General features: G+C 30.4%; 2 protein-coding genes across 2 annotated transcripts; one reads left to right on the top strand and one right to left on the bottom strand.

Annotated features, from left to right (window-relative positions):
* Positions 1 to 351: 351 nt before the first annotated feature.
* LOC130801465 (protein BREVIS RADIX) lies at positions 352 to 11976 on the top strand. The gene is made up of 6 exons (XM_057665327.1): positions 352 to 777; positions 5356 to 5545; positions 9502 to 9905; positions 10206 to 10335; positions 10479 to 10810; positions 11573 to 11976. Exons 2-6 carry the CDS (start codon positions 5429 to 5431, stop codon positions 11649 to 11651), a joined length of 1062 nt encoding a protein of 353 aa, XP_057521310.1. The 5' UTR covers positions 352 to 777; positions 5356 to 5428; the 3' UTR covers positions 11652 to 11976.
* A 57-nt stretch (positions 11977 to 12033) lies between these two features.
* Positions 12034 to 21714, bottom strand: LOC130801464 (mechanosensitive ion channel protein 10-like). Its single transcript, XM_057665326.1, has 6 exons — positions 20698 to 21714; positions 14065 to 14413; positions 13430 to 13553; positions 13019 to 13312; positions 12638 to 12840; positions 12034 to 12550 (listed from the first exon to the last, which is right to left on the bottom strand). Exons 1-6 carry the CDS (start codon positions 21617 to 21619, stop codon positions 12262 to 12264), a joined length of 2181 nt encoding a protein of 726 aa, XP_057521309.1. The 5' UTR covers positions 21620 to 21714; the 3' UTR covers positions 12034 to 12261.
* Positions 21715 to 25006: the final 3292 nt, after the last annotated feature.

Raw genomic sequence — 25006 nt, 5'->3', positions numbered from 1 at the left:
ATTATATATTATATAGCTGATTAAGGAAGATCACAAGAAATCAGACATCGACACGTGGAAATCTGGCCCTACACGTTACTTAATTACTCAGCTTATGCTGCTTATGCTACCTCTGGACGACAAATCTGGGCCCATATTGTTCCCTTTTAAAACATGGACCTGGCCCATCTGTTCTAATTTCATAAAACATTTTTTTGCTAATGACATTATTACCCCTAACGTGAACAGCTACCGTCAAAACCCTCTTCAATTTAAAAGGGTAATTGACAGTTACGTTTTCGTTAAGTAACGCCGTTATCCTTTCCTATTTAAATACCTTTGCTTCATTCCATTTGTACTCTTCTGCTCCTTTTTCTTCTTGTTTCCTTCTTTGTTTGCTTACTCAGTTATTCTTCTTCTCCTTTACTAAATATTCAAAAATACACTTCCTTAATTTAATGAGAATATTTGGTAATTTAAATTTCCTTCCATTTTTATAATAAACCCAATTTGGAAAATCCGTGGGTAGAATTGGGATTCAAGAGTGAATTTAATCGACGTCATTTACAGAAAAAAGAGCGAAGAGAACAGTGAATGTTGGTTGCTTCAGAGGTGTAGCGTGTGCAAAGTCATTTTCGTCCTTTCGACATTAAACTGTGGAATTTTCTATATGTTATTGAAAATTCAAAACAATAAAAAAGGGAAATCTAATTCAGAAAACAGAGTAAAGAAAAATCAAGGAGTTGATTAATGGGTTGATATTGGGGAAGAAGAAGAAGAAAGGCGTGCGTAGTGTTGGTAAGTTTGTTTTGGTGATTGTTTTATCAATAATAATGTTATTGTTTGTTGTTTGTTTGTTTTTGTGGGATGAGAAAAAAAGTGGGTGTGATTGGATTTCAGTTGTCTCTTGACAAAGAATCACTTAATTCCAAATTTACCCTTTTTTAATTGTGAAAATGCAAAATTATACCATCTTTATTCGGATTTACTTACAACATTAAAAAAATGACGCTATTTATTTATCATTTTTAACTTATGATTAGTTTTTTTATTTATAAGTTAAATCATGTTGTTTGATTCATAGTAAATATTGTTAATATTAATTTTTTATAATTTTTTATTATATATAACTAGAGATATTAAAGATTGACATAGTGCATTGGACTGTGTAAAAAGTTGAGTGTTATAAGTATTTTGTGTGAAAAGGTAAGTGTTACAAGTATTTTGGAGTGTAGTAAGTATTACATCATGAAATTACATATTTATGCAATTTTTTGAGGGGTACAATATTTTGCATTTTTACATGGATCTTCTAATCTCGATTCCTTATTAATCAATTTAGGTTGCTACATTTTATGAAGAAGATTTTACATAGCAAAAAGTAATTGTAATATTTAGGGTAAAATTATATTAGTTCTTTTCAATGAGTTTTAATGGCGGAAAACTTCCTGTAAGTTTTGATGAAGATATGATATGATCTACTGTCAAATAACCCATCTCATTGTTTTATTAGCGACATATAATATTATTAATTAGAAAGAATATTATCTCCCATGATGCGACTGCTTATTTATCTTAGATCAAATTTTTTTATATGGGGATAAATGTTTGAAGATGGAGGATCATGAAGAGAATGGAGATTCTCTTGTGTAGCTAAGCTGTACGATAAGGACATTGTAAACGAATTTTACGAGGGTATTATTTTTGGAATTCCTTTTTTTTTATTTAGAAATAGAAATTAGAAAATGAATTTGTGGTCATTTCCGTACGGATAATTTGGGTATTTTGTTTTCTTAAAACTGTACTGTGTCAAAAGTAAGTAGGAGTATTGGTATATGGAGTAACATAAGTGACAAGCCAATGAAGATTCTATTGTTCTTCACTGTACTATTCAATGGAACAGGCTAATTACATAGTAGTAGTAAAGATAATAACAGGGTACGAGATGAAAAGAAGGGAAAACTAACTACACCCTTATTTGGTTAGGATGATAGTAAAGAGAAAATTTGTGTTCTATGAAAAAAAAGTTACATATTTAGTAGTAAAAAATGAAAAGAAAGAATAAATTATATGAATGAACTTAAAAGAAATTTAAATGTACTAATGATATTGAAAAAAATTGGTGGGCTATTCTCCTATAATAGAAATGATGCGAAAAATTTCAAGTGAATGAGCAAAAAATATGTAAAGGGTGTCCATTAAAGTCGACAATTTTAGCTCATCTTATGTTTTTTTTTTGGTATTTATCGTTGTCATCATACCCAATGTATTCCGCTATTAAAAACTATGATTAGGTTCGATAAAAACGCTCTGATAGAGATTTCTTGTTTTTAGTATATGTTTGGTAACTAAATTAGCTAGTTGAAATATATCAGCTATTTTGAACAATTCGCTTTTAATAGCGTATTTTGAACATTTGTAAAAATTAGTTGTAAATTAATCAACTCTAATTAGTTATCACATGTCGACTTTACCAAACAACCCATGGTAATGAAGATGTTTTTAGATGGTTTCAAAATAGTTCTATTAACTATTACTCATTTCATTTTATAATGTTATTTTTATTTAGAATATTTCATTTAGAAAAAAGAGATATTTGACTAAGGTTTTTAATGAGATATTAAAGATAAAACATATTTATGTGGGATCTTGTTATATTCGTTTTAATATATGAAATAATTTTTTTTATTTCATAATAAAATTTTATGTAACACGTATTTAGACATATTGAAGATAAAAATGTTTTTGGAGCAACTAAAAAAAGGAGGTAATAGTATGTAAGAATTTGTCTCAACAACTATTAGAAGTTAAAATTTTGGATTTATAAAAACAATTTTATCAATAGGCAACAGTAAAGTGAGGAGTAAAAATAGGTAAAAATGAAGTATACTAAAAAAAGTAAGTTAAAATTCTTTACAGGGAAGCTGTAGGCAAAAAAGCATGCACATAGAACAGAGAAGCGGACCACTTTCAAAGCACTCCTTTGCTCATCTTTCTCTTTTTTATTTTCTCAGTTTTCAAGTGAAAGGGAATTTCTTTCAATTATTTGCTCTTCATTTTCTTATTTTTATACTCCATTTATTTACATTTTTCTAACTTTTTTTTTTTAATTATAATGAGGGTTTCCCAACCCTACAAACAATCTCTCTCTGATCCCGAGATTGCTCTTTTCCTTTATCTTCTTTTTACTCCTCATCATATTGATTCTTGGTTTAGGAGTTAAAAAGGATTTATTTTTAATTTTTTATTTAAATCGATAAAATTGTCTAATTTCTATTGTTAATATGAATTATTATTTTTATTTTATATTTTCTCTTTTATATCTACATACTTATCATTTTGACCCATTATAACTTATTTTTTAATTTTAAAAGTCAATAAGGCTAAATTAGTAAAATATAGTAGTATCAATATTATAGAAGTACTATGATAATGAGTAATATTTCACTTGTAGAATTATAAAATACATGCATTCTAGTTAGTGGTCCATGTGTTTATCCATGAGTAATTGAGAACACTTGCACATGAACCTTTTAATTCTAGACTTTGGAGTAGACATGTCAAATAGATAGGTGGGATTTATTTTAATTGGACTAATAAACTTTTAATTAGTTGAATTAATGCTAGGTTTTAAAAGGTGGCAAATTTCAAAGTTTTAATAGAGTTTTCTTGTTAATATTTATTGTTTACTTGAGTCTTAAAACTACATGTCATTCTTTTTAGAATAGAAAAAGAGAAACTCTTTAAATGATTTCCATACGTAATAAACGATCATATTATCAATGAAATTTATCATTTATCATATCAAAAGATCAATGTGAAATTTTTAATAATCGAACATATTACTTTTTTATAATCAGAAGCGGACAATATACAATACACATAAATTTAAAACACAAGTAAGAGTCAATAAAGTTTTTGTTTTGAAAAGCCTTAAGCTTAGAATAGACTTCCTTTGATTTTTATTAGTTGTTACAGATAATGACATCTTATGAGGAGAAATGTCACTTTCTGTAGCAACTAATAAAAACTAGAGGAAGTATCTAAACTCCTACACTGTTAGAGCCTAGAAGGTGACTTGTTAAGGTACACTTTATTTTTATTTATTTTTGTAATTTAGTGTTTAAGTTTTTGATCTTAACCTAAGAATTAAAAAAAGTACTTAAACACCATCATCTTTTAAATCCAGTGTATCTTATTTATAGAAAATTATGATCAGAGTTTGAGGAGGAAAAAAAGACAGCAATTCATACACATAAAAAGAACAATGCGGCAAAAGAAATTTCTGGACTTAAGAAAGATCGTGCAATGAATAGATGAAAATTTTTTATTTAGATTGTACTTAATGCCCCATATATGATAGAAGTAGTAGTTGCATTCTTGCATTTAAGTATGCTGAGCTGGTTTCTCTTGGTGTGTGCTTTAATACTATAGGCCAAGTTTATGCCTTGACAATTCTTCTACTTTTTTCGTAATACTAATATGGACCCACCTAATGATATTGATTATTGATACATACTAAACCTTTGGGTTCAAAACAATATGTTTACAAGGTTCTTTTTTTCATTGGGAGTAGAGGAGGGAAGATTAGCTTTTTAAGCTTTCTTTTGTTCCAATGACCTTGATTTTGTGCCATATTAGGCAGGGCAGATCTTTACTGATTGTTTCGCATCTTTTTGTTTTTATTTGAATTTGGATTAAAGTAATTGCATCAACATCTAGATTGATATTATTATTTATTTTCATTTTGAGATCCAATATTAATCCTAGATTACATGTTAGAGTACAACATCTAAACTAACAAAAGAAACCCCATACTATTTTCCATCATCAACATTGACTCTTGATTGAAGAAGCTAAAAGTGCTTAATCTTAGGAATTAAAATGGATTCCTCTTATCTACCCTTTTTTATTATAACCTACCATATTATTACGTTTATTCAAATGTCAACTGGCTTAGTTGGTAAAGTTTTACGAAAATGGTTCTATAATATATAATGCCATAAGGAAAGATTCCTTCCTTTCTCTTTTGGCAAGTTTCAATCCTTTTACTTAGTCCCAATGCAAATTGGGAAAAGGCCCATCCATCTTCCTCTACGTGTAGAGTTAAGAGAAGTTCATAATATTCCTATTGTGTTTAACACTTAAGCTTCTAATAAAGTTGCTCATCACTAATTTAATAAGCTCATTTGATATATATTTAGCTAAATTGTCCTTTAATACTTCCATCTCTTATCATACTTCATAAGAGAAACTCACTTCATGAGCTATAAATTATCAACTATCAGTTAATAATTATTTTTATATTCATGTTAGCTATTTCATACACTTGCGTTTATTCTTCTGAGAATATTTGTTGTGTACTTGCTAATGCAGGTGTAAAAATAGATCGATAGAAACAAGTTACCGACCAACAATAATCTACCTTAAATCACGGTGATTGATTAAAATGTTAACATGTATAACATGTGCAAAGCAAACAGACGAGAAAGAGGAAGGAGGAGAGCGAGGAAGTGGGAATGCTACTCCAAATACAAAAGAATCTGTTAAAGGCATCACAGCCCAGGTTTGATCATTTTAATTTTTTTAAAATTGAACATATCCTCTTTATTATTAAAAAAAATTATATCGTTTATATAAGAGCTATTTAATAACACTTTACTAATTATTTAGATTCTTCATCTGAAATCTTATGTTGTAGACTTGAAATATATTATTATAGGTTTTTGGTAGCTATTTTTTCCTTGTTTGTGAAACGATTTTGAAGCTGGTACTGTCACGTGCTATTTAGAGACATGGTGTAAATGAAGGGGACCAAAGAATGTTGGTTAGCAGGGGAATAAAACTAGAAACTCTAATATTTTATTAATAAATGAAAAGAAAACTTTCTCAAAGAAAAACTTTTTAGAAATATGATTTGGTTATTGAACAACGTAAGTGAATTATGATTTGTTTGTTTCTAAGAAATGCACACATAAGTCTTAGTTTTTAGGATTAATATACTTAGGTGAATGTTAATCAATTCAAGTAGAGGTTATTTGCGAGTCAATTTTTAAAAAAGAAATAAGTCTTATTCGATTTATATGATAGTGGTAAATAATTCAAAAGTATAATTAAATATCAAAAATATTTTATAATAAATAATAACCTCTTAGAAGTATTTTTTGAGTTTTCTTGCCCATTTTATGAAATACTGAAATGTTAAAAGAATATTTGATGGAAGGTTAGATAAATTTAATGCTAGTTTATAGCAAAAAGTGGGAGCTTACAGTTTTGCTTATTCTGTGGACTATGCTAAACTTAGGAGCCTTACAAATTCCATTCATTCATTGATATTCCTACTCCTATTTTATAGGCAAAAAGATCATAGCTCTAGGGCATCTAATAGCTTTGCACCACTTATCTTAGAGCCTAGGGTTGGTGGACTGGTCCAACATATATATTGTTTTTTATGGGTTTTTATCCTATATCCTGAAGCATAGGTTAGATAAATCATTTTTAATTTACGTGTTTATTCATCTATTTTGGTCTCTATAATACAATTGGTTGATAAAAAGACTATAAATGCAAAATATGCCTCAAAATAACATTTTGATCCTGTTAATTGTACTATTATATCATCACTTTACTTCAAAAAAAAATCTCTTAATTGTTTATGATTATGATTCCAATTTTATGGGTTCAAAATTTTTGTAAGTTCCTAAGTGGAAGATGTATTACATTACAAAATAGTAAAAGAGAAAATGAAGTGAATATGTATACAATAATGGATCTATTGGCTGTTGTGTTAGTTTTGTACCAAAAGAAAATAAATGCAAGTATGGTTGGTGGCTTGGTACCAATGACTTTGTAAACCAATATAGATACTGCTATAAGAGTACCCTTAAGAAAGACTGGAAGTTTGCTGTAGAATTTGATCATAGTGTTCAAAGTTTTTGTTCATATTCATTTTTCACATTTCTCAAAGAAGTCGTATCAATGCTTTCACCAATGTTCAAACTTTTTTTTAACTTTATATTTGCTTTTAGTATTTTTATTGCATCTCTCAAAACTTCAATTTAAATTAGAATTTTTATCACCAAAAAATTTTAAATTAGTGAAACTTGAAATAAAATACTTCTTTTATATAGAAATTGTTGCATTTTACATTTGAACCCATCAGATAAAAATTACTACTTTTTATTTTTGATTATGATATATATTTTTTCTTTAATTTCATATACCCATTAATCCCTTTTCATCCGATTCTCCCACTTTTTCACAAAAACACACCTATTTACCCATTTCATTTGAAAAAACCAATTGTGTATTGTATAAATATTTTGTTTAGTGTGTTAGCTTTCAAGAGAATGATAAAAAGTTACTTGATTTGAAACCATTCTTATAACAAATCATTCTATCCCTCTCTCACTTATATTATGTGGGTTCATTATTTATTTAAAAAGTTAAGATGTGATGGAAAAAAGCTTATTTGTTGTGCTACCAAAAAAGATATTTTAATTATACTTGAGGATTTTATGGATTTTCTTATATTATTTCTAATCATTTTAATATTAGAAAATGAATTACTTATTCCTTCTTTTTCCTTGTGCTGTATAAACTATAACTTTTTTTTAATGATTAAAAGACCATTTATAATTTATTTAACTTTTTAGCATAGTTGTCTAAATGAAAATGTTGATCTCGTTGTAGCTAACATAGCTGTAAATAGTCCATAGAAAAGGAAAGGCCAAATAGTAGAAGATTGCAAGTGTCTTTCAACATGACCCACTATTGAAATCTTGTCCAACATTTATGTAACAAATTATGCACATAATATTGAGTATTGCAAATAAAGGAAAAGTTTGGAATGGTCTTATTTACATGAAGTAACCTCTAATTTGAGATACTTTTATTGATGATATTGGTTTTCTTGGTTGCTTTCAATGGTGATCATAAAGATTTTTGATAAAGAATTATATTTAAATAAGTAGTATGCCTTTAAATAGTTAAGGCATATTGTACCTAGACTAAATCTAGCACGAGGACTTGTGAAAGTTGAGTTATAATTTTGAGTATGTAACAGTTTAAGTTGGCTAAAGTCATGCCTGAGAATTCCATTGATAATTTATAAAATATGGTCGATTAAGACAATCATGATGGGTATATAGACTTTAATAAACGTATGAATAGATACATACACGAGCCTGTAAGTGTCAAGTGATAGATGCATGCGATTTGTCTTGTGCACACAATATAATCAAAGTATATCATCATTTGCTTCACACCAAAACACAGTAGTATATAATTCAACATGTTATAAAATAAAGTTACCATGCATCATATCATTCCATATTAACGTATATATAAAATACGTTACTCTTTCTGTCCCTTTGAATTTGCTATAAAACATCTAAAAAGTCTCACTTTTATTTGCATAATGTAGCGAATTTAGAGTGATAGAGAAGTCTGTATAAACTATTATGTATGTAATTTGATTGGGGAACTAGTGACCTAATTGCAATAGAAATACCCTACATGAAATTGATTTTTAATTGAACACCCACCACAATATTTCATAACATTGAAAACTTCTTTTAGGAGTATCTCCTTTCCGTATTCTTAGAACTGTAGTTGGTTGAAAATTCAAGGAAATCTATATTCCTATCTAAAAGGTTGTACCTTGCAGCTTTAATCATGAATGCATTCTCTGCTGTATATAGTTCTGAATAGCATAGCAGCTACACTTATATCACAGTTCAAGCTAGGCTCTTAGGATAGATAATACATAGAATCTTTGGTCTTTTTGACTCAAGCTTGGATAGAGGGTTACTCTCTACAAGAGATAGTACTAGTTACTTTAGGTTTAAATTTCTTCTACAGTTACTGGTCCTTTTGACTCCTTATCACCCGCTTGTAAAAAGAAAGGAAATGCAACAGATTAATAGGAAATTTTAAACAGATAATAAAATGGCCTGGAACCACAGAAATCCCTTGGAGCATTAATCGGCATGGGATAGGATTATGCCTTAAGGCATACAATACGAAGAAATTTGTGTTACGTTGTTCATTGCCTTTTTTTTTTGAGTTTTTGAGTTTTTGGTATACGAAATGTTTGCAATCAAGGGTTAACCGAAAGAACCTCTTAGTTGCAATACGGGTAACCCTCCAAATCCCAATTATGTAAATAACGTGTTGTTTTGTTGCTACATGAAAACTGAAATATTGTAGATTGTTACACATACCATATTTGAAAATGCATTCCAAAATTTTCCCAAACTTGAAAAGGCGCTAAATTTGTAGTATGTTGCATAATTTAGATTGACGATTTACCTTATGAACTACATGATATTTTAGACTTAAATCAAATTGAGACTCTCATCATAAGTTCAAAAACTTCATTGGTACATCTTGTAAAATGTAATAATGATGGGATTTTGGTCTGCTCAAAATTTCTCCACTGTCTTTGGAGTTAAAAGACTTAAAAGATCACAAATTCTGATGTGTTAACCTTTGTCTGACCTAATTTATGGTGGTTTACAGATAAAAGACATGGCATTGAAATTTTCTGGTGCTTACAAACAATGCAAACCATGCACTAGCTCGGGTGATTTTAAAAAAGGCGAGAGATCATATGTGGACTATGATAGCGCATCAGAAGGGGGTCGATACTCTTACATGCAACCCGGAAGTACAAGCTCTACACCAGCATGGGATTTTGGGAGCAGCACGTACCATCGCGGTGTAAGATCACACTCTAGGTTTGCAGGTGGTGGTTATGGAAGGGATAGAACTCCTATAGGACGAGATTCTATTGCTGCTAGTGATTTAGTGATAGAGGATGAGAATGAACCCAAAGAATGGATGGCACAAGTTGAGCCGGGCGTGCATATAACATTTGTTTCTCTGCCTAATGGAGGAAATGATCTGAAACGAATTCGATTCAGGTATGAAATGATCTGATTCAATGATTTGATCCCATATTGCTTAAGATAAAATGGTATCACAATCATGAAAATACAAATGCGGTTTAGTAAAGTGGGATGAAGGATTATTAGGCCAATTAACTTTGAAGTGGATCAGGTTTAATATATAGAAAAGTGTAGCCTTCTTGTTAGAGTATATAACATATACTGGAGTCTCAAGCATCAGCTTAAGCTTTTGATTGAGTTGGTTCCTTGACACTTGTTTCTTGTTCAAAGATGCTAGTAGTGAAAACTAACAGTGAGGGCATTTTCTTGTTATAGCCGAGATTTGTTCAACAAATGGCAAGCTCAAAGATGGTGGGGAGAGAATTATGATAGAATCATGGAACTTTACAATGTTCAAAGATTCAATAGACAAGCTCTTCAGACTCCTGCAAGATCAGATGATGAGGTATCCCTCTTTTTGATCAATTATCTATTTTTTGTACTGAACTTGATTCGATCATCTCTTTTCGGTGATGAACTATGTTTGAAAGACTAGGTAGAAATATAAAATGTGTTGTAGTTACTAATGCTTTAATGGGTTGCTTACAGCCCAGAGATTCCACTTTTACAAGAGTTGGATCAGTGATGGAGAGTCCTATGACTAACAAGGAGTGGATACCAAGAAATTTTTACCAACCAGCCAGTAAATCGTTTTTTCCTCCTGAGAGTTTAGAATCCAGCTACAATGCAGGATTGAACGGGTATGGCATGGGTGGACCAATGGAACCATCACGAACAACGACCTCATCTAGAGATGATGTGTCAGTTAGTAATGCGAGTGAATTGGAAACCGAATGGGTTGAGCAAGATGAGCCTGGGGTGTACATTACCATTAGACAGCTCGCTGATGGCACCAGAGAACTTCGTCGAGTCAGATTCAGGTAACTTAGCATCCTTTTTACTTCTGCATTCATGTTAATCTTTCATGCCTATTCCTTTTATCCAACCACTACCAGATCGACAGTTTCATGAGCTTGGGCTTCTATCGCTAACATAAAAACATCTCTTTCCATATCTTCGGATACAACCTAGAAGGGTTTGCCTGTTCTTTGTGCATAAACCCTTGTGAGGGTTTTTAAACTACATGTTTTAAGAGTGGGGGTATGCAACGGGTCGGGCTCCCATTTTGAGCCCTTATCCGGCCCATTTTTACAAGGATTTTGTAAGGGCCAGGTTGAAAATGAGCCAGGCTGAAATGTGTTCCACTATAATTAAAATGAAGCGGGCTATAAATGAACTTAATAAGGGACAGAAGTGGGCCCTTTTAAATAGCATAATTGATGGATAATTTAATTATTATAAATGACAAGCCAATGAAGATTATTAACGTTCTAAAATATAATTATTATAAGTTAATTAATGGGGATTATAAAAATTTCAAGTAATAAAAACAGGCTCTTATCCGGCTCATTGAACACCCCTATTAGACACTGAAATTTACCCTTTTGACATAGCATTATTGAATAATAATAATTGATCATACACCTACGAAACTCTATTACCCCAATCAATGTCATCAAGTGGATCCTACATAGACGGATTTTCTATCGCTTGAAAATCGAAATGATTCTATTGTTTGATCATAATACTATTTGCTCTTGGATCTTCTACTAGATTTCTAACTATGATGTATGCCTATGCAGCCGCGAAAAATTTGGTGAAGTGCATGCTAAAACATGGTGGGAGCAGAATAGAGAGAGGATACAAACTCAGTACCTTTAAACCTTTTTTTTCCTTTTTAAGAAAATTTTCCTCCTGGAGAGTTTGATCAACGACGAAGGCTTATGAGTTTTGGCTAAATTACAGATAATGTCTTACAGAAATGCGTTTATATACATATTTATATCAGTTAAAGTTTATGTAGTGCCCTTCACAGTTGGGATGCTCCTTTTAGCTTGGGATGATCATGTTTTATAATGCCCTTAGCATTTCTCATTTGTATTTCTTTTCCTTGATACACCCAACATTTCAGAAAATTCTTTCATTCTTTTATCATCACAAATTTTGATGTTTCTAATTGATGCTCGAATACCTGGCCGGAGTGCAAGTATGTTTTAAACAGTTTTGTGTATAAACATTTCGAATCGAAGCATAGTTACGACTATATCAAAGTATGTTACTTCAACTCTTCATTTCACTTCTATTACACGTGCCAAATCATTGACGCTGATAGATGCACGCTCGGTACTTTTCTTTAGATCAAAAAAGGGAAATTTTCGTGAATAACACGATATTTTTCGATACAAGTTCATGTTTGACATGAGTACCCGAATCCGAACAACATAACACATAAAACGATGATACCAAAGGTTTTAGTGAAGCGGATTTGTATTTACATAGTAGTAACATCATCTCTTGGGTGGTTGGGCATCGACGAATTGATGTTGAATTGAGTAAGGTGGACTTCTTGTGGAAGGAGATGATATTTGATACCAAGTTGCTCGAAGTTTTTCTTCAACTCTAAGATAAGTTCTGTCAAGCGAATGTTTCGTTCAGCGATGTTTTGGTGGTTGATTGTGTGCTGCACCGATATACAAATCTTCATTGTGTTGAGGTTTTCCATGTCGGTTACTATGAAACTGTATTTGGAATTCCAGTAATTTGGCCTGCTATCAATAAAGCTGCACATACAAAATATTAGAAAATTTTAACAGTAAGAATGAATTTCAAGCAGATTATAATTAAGATCAATGTGAGTATGATCTTACATTTGTATTGCTTTCTTGAGGGCGTTTATTGTTTCGTTTGAAGTCGAGGCATCAATCGTGAAAGGAATAGAATCCCACATTTCTGGACTTCGGTAGAAATTACTGATCGGTTTGCTCAGTAGAGCTGAGTTCGGATAGTAAATCTTCTCCATGTCGTACCGCAGGAAAACTGTAGTTAGTATATTCATCTCTTCTACGATCATCTGCACGTAGAGGTAAACACGAGATCTTAACATTAGTTTAGTCCAGTGCAATGGGTTGGCGGTCTGTTGCGGGCCCTAATCCGACCCTTCAATAAAGCTCGTATCTGACCCATTACACGGGTCTAAATCTCCAAATATGTTTGCGATTTTAAAAGATGAGTTGAATTAGTGTATTTACCTGAACACCATCGATTTTGCAACGATCTCCAATGTCGAAAGGGTGCATGACAAAGACGAAAATAATGCAGTCGAAGATGGTTTTGCAAGTGTTGTGGAAGATGACACCGAGGACTACCATTTGTGTGATGACAAAGGCGACGACTTTGGGTGTTGCTAAGCCCATGACCAAAAGGAAAACCACAAGGATAACCACACTTACAATGACTGAAGCCATTTTGTGAAGCTGTTGCACTGCTGTTTTTGTATCGTTTAGAGAATGTGCTAAGGCCTTTCTTTCGAAGTATGCTCGTACCTTTTAATCACATTTATATTGTTAATTAATTATTAGGCAATGGAGAATGTCTCACAATAAGACCGTTTCACACAAAAAAAATTTATATGTATATATATTTGTGATAGAAAGACTTACCACCCAATTTCTGAAGGAAGACTTGGTGATCCTTCCAGTCTCAAGCGCGCCTTCAAAATGAGGGAATATTGTATGAATCTCAACTCTCTTTAAGAACCTTGCCAAATCTTCCTCATCAATGTACCTTCAAAATAACAACTTATAAGCATAACTCTCTCCGTTTATGTGGCTTAGTCATTCCAATTATTCATTTAAATTTATTGTAACACGTAAAAAACTACTTTATTTGCCTGTAGTTGAATATATAAAAGTTATTTGAGATTTTAATTCTGGTGTGTATGTAAATATGATAATCCGATTTGGTTATTATATGCAAAGTTATTCGAGATTGATATCAGTTAATCGGGTCGATTTTGAACAATTTGATTTTAGTAAACACTCCCTAGGTCACACTCATTTTGCATCAATTGCCATTTTGATCTATTCCACTTAGTTTGCATCATTTCGATGTTTAGACAATGACTCACCACTTTCTTTTAATCTCATCCATACATTTTAACTCAATTTAATTTTTATCTACATGATTCATTATCTCTTTTCATTTCTTTAACAATATTCACATTTTTCTTAAAAATGACAAATTTTCAATTTGTTCCTAATTGACGAGTATAAAGGGAGTAGTAAGATAGACTTACTTGGCACCACGTTTAGCAACGTTCCTAAAGATCCTTTTAGCAGTAGATCTGGCTTCCCACTCACTAGTAATCTCAGATTCAGCTGAACCAAATTGATCCACAGTTTTAGAAATAGTGGATAATCCTGAAGATCTAATATAATTCATTAACCTTTTTAGACTCCATATTGAACTTGGTTTTTCCATGCTTAGCTTCTTCAACTTATCCTGCATGTCCAACTTTCTTGTTCCTTGTTTCTTTGCTCGTAATGCACTCTTTCCATCCTTCTTCCACTTTGTAGGTAGTGATTTTGATCCTTTTATTGTTTTTTTATGTTCTTCTTCCCATTGAATTTCATCCATGGGTGGTCCTATTCATACATATGCAAGTAACTTTAAATAAATATTAATAAAGAAAACATGGAAAATAAAAATACATCACAAATTTTTAAATGAGATACTTTAATGATTAAACCATCTCTATTAGGTTAACTCATGTACATTTACGGCTCGTTTGATAGGTGGTAACAAACAGTGGTAAAGAGAATGAAAACTAGTGCAATTTTGGTTGAAAATCTCTTGGCTACTTTAATGGTCATGTTTGTCCAACTTCAATTATCCCATTTTCTTCATAAAATTCATTCTAATGCTATCATTGGGAGAGGTGGTAATGGAAATTTGTAAATAAAAAAAATCTTTTGTGATCAAAGTTTCATCATCATGGGATTGACATGGTACTTTTGATGAAATTTTACACTATAAATTATTCTCATTACCATCATTTAGTACTACTAACCAAATGGACAGTTAGTGTGTTAAACTAAGTACTTACAATTTTAAAATGATCAATTACATAGAATTTTATAGTAAAAAGGTCTCATACAAGACAAGCTGAAAATATATTATCGATTGATCATCCAGAGGTAACAACACTACTACCACTTGACAGTTTTTTAATTTATTTTTCGTTAGGTTATCATAATTAAACTCATGTCATACTTAACTTTTAAATTTATGACAAGAATAATACTTAAGTGAAATAAAACAAATAATTATGTTTAAATGTTAGGTTTTAGAATACAGCCGAATCTTGTAAAAGCTCTCGATTGGATAAATTACGATTCTAATTTTATAATTTTGATTGAAAAAATTGAAGTTAAAATTTAATATACATAAGTGTAGTAGAATTAAAGCAAAAGAGAATTATTTGACCGAAGAATAAACTCTTAACCAATAGAGGATTGGGTGCTTTCCAAGAAATTACCTCTATATTAGGGCTTAAAAAGCACTATATTCACTATACTAGTAAACACTGTGGATGGTGCAAAATATACTACACATGCTCACAAAATTGACAACTACTTCCCCGTTCTATAATACTTATTACTAATAGTAACATTTTTCCACATAATATGTCGCACTTAATAGCAAGTATTATGAAACGGATGAAGTATTTAAGACTTTTGAGAAACACGTAACAAGAGCTTTGAAAAACTTTTTATTATTATTATTCTTTTCATCAATTTACTTTATTTTATTTAGCAATATTTCATATTAACTTTTATTTTTTCATTAACACATTTAACTTACCTTTTATCTTATGTACTTTATTTTTATCTGACTTTTTTTAATAAAATACCACATTATTCACCTTTTTAAATTTTTCCACCAATTGCGCCAAAGGAGCAATTTTAATGAAGAGAGGGATCGGAGTTAGTTGTTTCCATTTATTCATTTACTAGCGTATACTAGGGTGTTTGGCAGAATAGGTTATGATACTGCAAAAAATGTCGTATATAGCTACACTTATTTAGGCACGCTGATTTAAGTGTGGCAGATTTTTTCGCAGTTAGACTCACTTCTTACATTTTAGGCATGCTTATTAAGCGTGAGAGTAATAGTCTCACTCATAAGCATGGCTACCAGTCCATTAAATAATTTTAAAATGTTATAACTTCAGTCACACTAATAAGCGTGGCTAGGTCAATTATATAAAAAATATAATCAATTTAGCCACACTAATAAGTGTGGCTAAAGTGCAATTAAAATTATAAAATTAATCAAATCAGCTACACTAGTAAGCGTGGCTAAACACAACTAAAAAAAATAAAATAAACTTTAAAGCAAAAATCAGAATTTTTCCCAAAAAAATTTGATTTTAATTGTGCCCTTCTTCCTCGCACCCAAACCATGACATTCTCTTCTCCCCTGACCCAAACAACACTCTTCCCCCTTCTCCAAAACCCACCGCACAACTTACCGCCGCACAGCCCCAACCCAGTCGCACAACCCCAATTGGCTTCTAAAGCCCATGCCACCACCAAACCCGACACCACAGCAGATTCTCTGACCCGAACGTGCCACCACCAAACTCGACGCCCATCAACACCAACTGCTGCAACCAGGACCAATTGACGCCACCACCACTAAAGTTTTACGTTTGACAAAATGTTTCTGATAAAAAGTTTCTTTTTTTGGTTAATGTTATGAATTGTAGAGTTTAGGGTTTGATTTTTGTTGTTTGATGATAAATATGGGTTGGATTTAATTTCATCTTACGTTGATTTAAGGAAAGAAGATCTCAACTTTCAAGCCATTCAACATGATTTCTCTTCAAAGAACCATTTTTCTGTATTTTCAAGTCGTGGCCTCACGTATAAGCGTGCCTAACTACATTTTTAAGCGTAGGTGTAATTTTTTTTATAGTGTGAGAAATTTTAGCTTATATAACTAATAGATGGTTAAATGGTCAAACAATATAATTTTATTGTTTGATAAATTAATTGATTGATATAGCTTATTATTATAAATAAATTGTTTTTAAATAAGTTGTTTTTAGCAGTGTGTTTAAAATTAACTAGTCAAATCAAACAGTAAGATTAACTATTAGCAATCAACTATGGCATGCTCTTTTCCAAATATCCCATTGTATTTGTTTTTAAAAAATTCTCACTTTAATATGATCAATGCAATAAATTTAAAGAGATAAAAAGAGTATTCATGTGTTCATTGAATTTATTAGCGGATGTGACACAAATATTGACAAAATTTGATGTCAGATTAATATTACAAAAAATTTAATATATGTGTAAATAATATAGAAAAAAATATACTTTCTCTGTTCCGTTTTAGTCGCTACATTTGCATGGGCATGGGTATTAAGAAAAGTAATTGACCTACACTGTAGCTGATTGTTTACTTTATAGAGTATAGTATTTTATTATTGTTAATTGAAAAAGAAAAAAGAAAAATAGGTTGTTAGGTTACTTTATAGAGTATAGTATAGTATTTTATTATAGAGTATAGAGTATAGAGTAGGATAAAAATAGGGGTAGGTAGAACTTTAAATGATTGTTTTATTACTAAAAACGAAAATGTAGCAAGTAATATGAAATTGCCAAAAATAGAAAATGTAGCGGGTATTATAAAACGGGGAAGTATAAACGAATTAAGGAAAATTTGGCAAATTAGGAGAAACAAAAGTACAGTAAAATGAACTTCAAGCAAATTTAGTGGAAAATGAATACTCTAGAGAGGAAATAAAGCCATATAGATTTGACGCAACAGTGGGAAATTCTCTGAACTGAAAATGCACGTTTCTCATTTAAGCATGTGGCAGTGCCGCAGTGGCATCTAGCCTGTAAAACACTTGCTTTTTATGTACCATTAGAAATGAATCAAAAAGAAAATTAAAGTTTTTTATGAAAAATAGATAATAAAAATAAAAAAATATTAAAAATATATTAATGAGATTAAAAGAAAATTAAATAAAACGGATTAAAATGGCATATTTTCAATTTTTTCTATATGCTACTAATCTAATGAAGTAAAACGGAATCGTACTAGTAAGTGCAATCGTGAAAGTATTGTCACGTGTGACAATTGTCATCATCGATACGAAGGGTCAAAGTATTAGTGTCTGTTCAATAGGTTCATTCTTTGTTCATTAGTCTAATTCTTTGTGTTAAGTGTAAACTAAAATAAAATTTTAACTCTTTTAATTTTAACTTTACGAATTGTAATAAATTTTTATAGTAAAATTGTGTAGAAATTTTAGGTGAGAGTCATAGAAAACATAATTTATTTTCAAGAAAAAATATACAAAAGTAAATTAAGAGATTATTGTTTAACTCTAGTCATCTCAATCTCTTTCTATTCTTAAAAGATAGAATTATCACAGACTTTAAATTAAAAAAATCAAAGATTATAATTATCGGAGGAACAAAATCCACATGGTTAGTAGGTGGAGGCAGGTGCATTCAAGATAATGCTCAACTAAGCTTATTTTATTTTAGAGCTTAATTAATATAGGACTCTAGTTGTATTATTATAGCTATAATTAGTGCTCAACTTTACGCAATAAGTGTAGTAAAACGTGTTTTGAGCAATTGATTATAAAATATAATGATTAGAGTATGGTAATTATCACTTTTTAAGCATTCTTTGTCACTAATGAATGTCTTAGTCTTGCTTATTAATAAAAAAATAGTTATCATGTATCCATTTATAGCCCGTTTTATATGAGACCGTTTCACTATGAGATGAGTCCATATAAGTAAGCCCATTTCTCTAAGTGATCACTTTGAAATTATAAATAATCACTTTAAACTATAAGTGATAACTTTACGACTATAAAAAGTCATCTTTTAAAAATAAATGTATATTGAACTAAACCAATTAAAATAGTCTTACCGTGAGACCGTGTCATATGAGAATTTGTGATCTATTTATGTCACATACTTATTATGGTAATTGTAACAGTTTTTCAACTCATTAGTTACTCCTTCAGCCCATTTTGTTGGTTTTATTTAATATTAATTTTGTATAATTTTTAAGTGTCAATATCTATAAATATATTTTATTAAAAACATAAATTTAGCTGATAAGATCTCAAATGTATATATTTAAACATTTACACAAATTTTTATATGAAACGGTCTCACCATTAGACGTGCTTTATACTTGAATTAAATAGCCCAATAAAAAACTTTTAGCATATTGAATCTTTTGTATGGACTCTTTTCACAATAAGACGGTCTCATACAAGAGGGGCTGATTTGTTAATAGTTATTTACTAAACTGATATTTGTACCACAATTTAAAATAAGATCTCGAATATTAGATAAAATAGCCCTTAATTTTTTATTTTAGTATATTAAGACATGGCTAGTCTCTAGAGATTGAAGTTGTTAGACAAACCACCAGCATACCAGATTTTACTTTTATTTGATAATTATTATACAATAGAAACTTTTTTTATATAGTATTTTCTATCTTGTCACATTTAAAATTTGAAGATGCCATCTCTTTTTTTTTTTTATTTGTCCATATTGTTGTAAACATGTAACTATAATAATAAAGATATATGATTAATTTGTCCTCCTTTGTGGTTGTTTGGCTCTTGGTAATAGTATCTTTTCGTTAAAAAAAAAATAAAATTGAAGATGATGATGAAAAAATGACATGACTTTCAAGTTAGCTAGGGATAAATGTTAAGAATAAAGAAAAAATGGAAGAGAAAGTATATGAAAAAGTAACATTAAATTTCAAAGATAAAAGATCTTAAATTAAAATGAATAAAAAAAATATATGTAACTTTTAAATAAAAACTATCATATCTATTTGACTTTGTTTATTTGAATTTGTTTTATATGAGTATGTTAATATATAGCAAATTTGAAAAAATAGAAAAAATAGTAAAAGAGACGGAATAATATTTGATTAAAAAAACTAATGGAAGTTTCTTAAAAAAGTTAATTTAAAATTAGTATTTTCTTGCTGAATTTCGTAGAAGAAAACTCTTAATTTCATTCTTCATAATGTTTAATAAACGCTAAGATTTTTGACCTTTAATGCTAGAGTTAGTGAACAAGCACTTTTTTTTGTGATGGAGACATAATTGATATTTAAGAAAATAGAACGAAACTCTAACTAAAAAAACTTAATTTTATGGTTGAGACGTTAAGAAATCAACTTAACTAGTCAACTCAAAGTTTAAACTTATAGTAAAAGCGTTACACATATGTATATAACTCAAACAAACCACCTCACATAAGTGTTTTTTTACCATGTTGACTTCGAACCAGCTCAACAAACAATATAAGCTTATAATTAAGATCTCACAAATATATTATATAGTTTAAGAAATATTATTCAAATCACTTAATAAAACAACAAAAACAACATACACAAGCTTGAGGTTGTATATACCAAACTAAATATAATTATATTAAAAAATAAATATTGTTAAATCGTTATATGTGTGATAAATTTATAATCATATGTACTAATTAAAATTTTGAAAAATAAAAAATGTTATCTTTCAAGAACTTTGACAGATTAAATTATTTTAGTAGCAATATTACTTAATTTAGAATTTGATTTTTAAAAATTAGAGCCAAATTAGATAAAGTATTTATATAATTTATTCTAGCAATTCTATATACCTACCTAAAAATTAATATGTTTAATTATTCGGTAAATAATTTTTAGTTTATAAAAGTTATATATTCAGCAAATTTAATCATTATAATATAATATTTCATACTAAATTAAATCTTACATTGTTCGAGTTTTTATACTAGTTACTTATAATAATTAATAATAGAGAAAAAAAACAAGTAGAAGATAGGAGTGGAAAGAGTGATGTAGAAACCTGAGAGTGTATCGAGTATGTAGTGATGAAAAACACTTTCCTTCATACGATCAAAATAAGTCCTCACATGAAAAGAGGAGGCAAGAGTCTTTACCAAAACAATCTTGATCAACCATATTGTTGCCCCAATTAGAACAGCTACTAATAATTGGTACACCTTTTTAACCACCCTATTATTTTGGTGCATTTGTGCATTAAACATAAATGTCCATGCCAATAACACTAGTCCAAGCCATACACAATTTTGTATACTTCTCCTTAACCCATACACAAAATACAACACTTTTTCTCTTAGCATAAAATTTCTTTCTATCACAAACACCAAGGAACTCACTAGCCACCCCGAGCAAAGGCGGCCGCTAAACACCACCATCACCATCAAACACCACTGCCACGGCACCAATCCTAAGGTAAGACGGTGTCGTAGCGATTTTATAGTCAGCGAAAGGATCAAACAAGTCAATATTGTAACGAATATTGACCACTCACCTACTCTTCTCCAGTTCACTTTTTTTCTTCTTTTTTTTGTTTTGTGGTATTTATGACTTCCGCCTTTTTCTTCCTCCTTCTCGTCTGAATCTTCAGACGAGGAGGTAGATGAGAAGTCAGAGCTACTATCACTCTTACGATCTTCCTGTTGGGATTCTTGTTCCCATATGGTTTGATTTGCGTCGAATTGATCGATTTTGGACCGGAGATTATACTCAATATTTCGAGATTTAGGTTTGGAGAAACTTAAACGACGTAGGGTTGCTCTTTTTCTAAGAGAATTAGTTGATTGTAGAGGCTTTTTAAGAACTTTCTTATTATCAAGTGTAGTGTTGGAGTTGGAATGTTCTGAGGCTAAGGAATGACTGCCTTGACTATGGCTATCAGTTGCCATAAACACAACAACTTCACCACCACCATCACCACCATCCATCTCAATAATAGCCAATTCCTACCTAGTACTTTGTTGGTAACTTAAAATTGCACAAACTATAAAGCTTATAGCTAGTAATATACTAATAGTAGTATGCAATTATACTATTGGTTACTTTCTAATATATGGTCCTTATAGTTCCAAAATTTTTGAGTGGGTCACCATGTGTATCATGCCATGTTTTTGAGTGTTATGCTTGGTGTCACTCTCTAACATATACACTCACGGTGTCTTTGAAATTGGATAGGGTATGATGATGATAGTATTTAAAAAAACTAGAGGTGTTCATTCGGGTGAACAGGTTGGTTTCGGATGGGTGTCATTCGGTTCGGTTGTATTTCGAATCGGTGATTTTTTGGCTGTGTGTTACAACGGGTCACACTCGGGTCGAGTCGGTTAGTCACGGTTCGGTTGGAGATCGGTTATTCAAGCTATCGGGTTAGCATCAGTTCGGTGTCGGTTGAAGTTCGTGTCGAGTGTCAATTGATCTCGGGTTGTCATCGATTACTAATTGGTTCGGTTTTGTAGGGTACAGATCGGGTTCGAGTTTTTTTTTTTAAAAGCAAAATTCAGCTACGTATTACTAATTACTATCGATCGAATCAATATCAAATTAAGTTGTTAGTCAATTTTTAATTGATGACAAGATTCCCTTTATTTAAAGCAAAATAGTTAAAATGCAAATTAATTAGTAATCATTATTATTTTGTTACTTTTACTTGTTTGACTTGAAATTAAAATTATAAAGTTCTATCAATATTCATCTAACTCGATTTAAAGTAGTTAAATAAACATTGACCATTGATTATTAACTCTAAATATAGGAAACCATGTATTTATAAAATATAATTTATTAAAATATCTAACACTCTATTAGCTTAACAAATAAGATGATTGAATATGAGTCTATCATACTTCTATGTTAAAAATTGGTTCAGGTTTACAGCAGTTCGATCTAAAATTCGTTCGGGTTAAGTCGGTTTTAGCGGGATAGAATTCGGTTTCGAGCATAATTCGGGTTGGTCGTTATTAGGTTCGGGTAATCTCGGTTAACGGTTATGTGTCGGTTACAAAAATTGGTTACAGCACAGGTTCAACTTTCCCATTTTCGGTTGTCAACCGGTTCGGGTACAATTTCGGTTCGATAAACCAAAAAAAGCAACACATTTTCGAGTCGGTTTACTTTCAGTTTCGGTTCGGATTTTTGAGTCGGATTACTTTGAACAGCTCTAGAAATAACGATTGATAATGATGATAGTATTTGAAATAACGATTGATGATAATTTGCGTTTTTTAAATTGTGTGGATGATACTGATACTTTTTAGACTCATGTGATTTGTGTTTTTGTATGCAGAGCAGAAGGTTTGAGGTTCGACTCCTACTGGGCGCATGTATCGGGGTTTCTTGACTGCGCGTATCTCTCTTTACTCCCTTTTTGTTCTTGGGGGATCGGATATGATTTGTCCGCATCTTTCAGGAAAAAGAAAAACCCCCCACTCGGACCTTGCTTTGTGTGAGATACTGGGAGTGTCCTTTACCTTTACCTTTATATAGGGTGAAAAAATGAGTAAATGAGATGAAAAGATATCATGATTTTGTAGATAAGATTAAAAGAAAAGTGTGAGGGCCATTAGCAAGAGAAAAAATGGTGCAAAGGAAGTGTAAAAGCCTTGAATAGAAATTGGATGCAAATAAAATGGGACAAGAAGAGGGAGTACAATGGAAAAAAAGAATTGGGTCTTGTCTTAGTTGGAGCATGTACCTCTTTCTCTACGTAAGGTTTTGGGTTCGATTTTTGTTATCATTTCTCCTTCTCTTAGCGTACCTCGTAGTCAAAAAAAGAAAAAGAAAATATATAAATGATAATTAAAGAAAATATTAAGTACATTAATTTTCTAAAACAAAATTTATAAGAAAATAAAATAAACATATTAAAATAGAAAGTGATACAATTTCAAATCTACATTAATGTGCAAAAAACCCATAATGTTTATGTGGGTACGATATGTTTTTATTCTTGAATGATTAAAAACTTACTACTTTAGTTTGATAATCAGACCACTTCTGTATGGTGGGAATAATAATGGAAATATAGAGTAATTTTGGTAGGAATTCGACAAGTATAATGATTATGGTTATATTCTTTCAACAATCTTATTTTCTTCACAAAATTACTTTCAATATATTACCGTTTGAACATGTGGTATTAGGTGGTAATGAAAAATTATGAAGAAAAAACTTTTCATCATGATAAACTTTTATTACTATAGAAATGACATGATATATGTCATAAAAATTTACACTATAAATCATTTTCATTCCCATTATTTAGTATCGATTACCAAATAGGGAGTAGGGATTATAATCTTCATGCACATCGTCATATCATTCCTCACTATGACATACTTATATTTTTACTGGTCTTAGAATATTTAATTTCAGTCAGTTAAAAGTTTGATGATAAAATAGTGAGATTAGATGAAGAAATCTCGTTATCACACAACTATATAGGGCCCTCTAATAACTTGGATTATGTACATGATAAGATTTGGTGCTAGATACTCGTTCAACAGGTATTTATTCTTTTAGATATGAATATTGTTGTACTGGTACAAGATTACATCAACAGCTATTATTTTCATCAACATCATATTACAATCCGCTCATAGAAAACTATGATTAAGGTTTGGTAAGGAAAAAACAACAGGAGCTCATATCATAGAAGAGAATGCGGTCAAAAAGGTATTATTTTGACATTTATTATTATTATTATTATTATTATTATTATTATTATTATTATTATTACATGTACAAAAGTGTAAAATTCATACTTGTGATTATTTGTGATTAATAATTTAAGTAATTTAACAAATAATAATTAAGAAATGATAAATAATAACGAATAATTTTAAAAAACACCTTCTAATTAATCTATCAGTAAATTAATATTAAATACTAGTAAGTCCTTTTATTTGTATATGTAAGTATGTAACACCCCACCTTATATCCATCTAATTAGGTTAAAGTGTTACTAAATATACTTTTAAAATGCACTATAAATGTAAAACTCAACTTTAATAAATAAACTAATATAAACATAAAATCAAATATAACTAAACTCAAAGGTACCTAGAACCCCATAAAAAAATAAATCTCAAATCTTAAACTTTATTCCTTGTCTTAAAACCCAATTATCTTATTCTTATGATATTCAATCCAAATAATATTTTTTTTTTCTCCAAGTTATAATACTACCTCCACTCATATACTCCCTCCTATTCCTCTAATTAGTCCTGTTTGACTTTTCACTATTTTTTAGGTGGATCAAATGAGACCACTTAAATAGAAGAGAGAAAGTGAATTAGTGTATTGTGAATAATTCCTCA

Source organism: Amaranthus tricolor, chromosome 15 (genome assembly GCF_026212465.1).
Source record: "Amaranthus tricolor cultivar Red isolate AtriRed21 chromosome 15, ASM2621246v1, whole genome shotgun sequence".
NCBI classification, from domain to species: Eukaryota; Viridiplantae; Streptophyta; class Magnoliopsida; order Caryophyllales; family Amaranthaceae; genus Amaranthus; species Amaranthus tricolor.
This window is presented reverse-complemented; position numbering and strand designations above follow the sequence as displayed.

What these genes read in the sequence shown, in the direction of transcription:
- LOC130801465 (XM_057665327.1), top strand. Translation starts at nt 5,429, where the DNA reads ATGTTAACATGTATAACATGTGCAAAGCAAACAGACGAGAAAGAGGAA. An exon ending in CTGAAACGAATTCGATTCAG is followed by an intron (nt 9,906 to 10,205) that starts GTATGAAATGAT and finishes TTCTTGTTATAG; the next exon opens with CCGAGATTTGTTCAACAAAT. An exon ending in CTTCGTCGAGTCAGATTCAG is followed by an intron (nt 10,811 to 11,572) that starts GTAACTTAGCAT and finishes ATGCCTATGCAG; the next exon opens with CCGCGAAAAATTTGGTGAAG.
- LOC130801464 (XM_057665326.1), bottom strand. Translation starts at nt 21,619, where the DNA reads ATGGATGGTGGTGATGGTGGTGGTGAAGTTGTTGTGTTTATGGCAACT. An exon ending in GTTGCTAAACGTGGTGCCAA is followed by an intron (nt 13,554 to 14,064) that starts GTAAGTCTATCT and finishes GTTATTTTGAAG; the next exon opens with GTACATTGATGAGGAAGATT. An exon ending in CTTCCTTCAGAAATTGGGTG is followed by an intron (nt 13,313 to 13,429) that starts GTAAGTCTTTCT and finishes TGTGATTAAAAG; the next exon opens with GTACGAGCATACTTCGAAAG.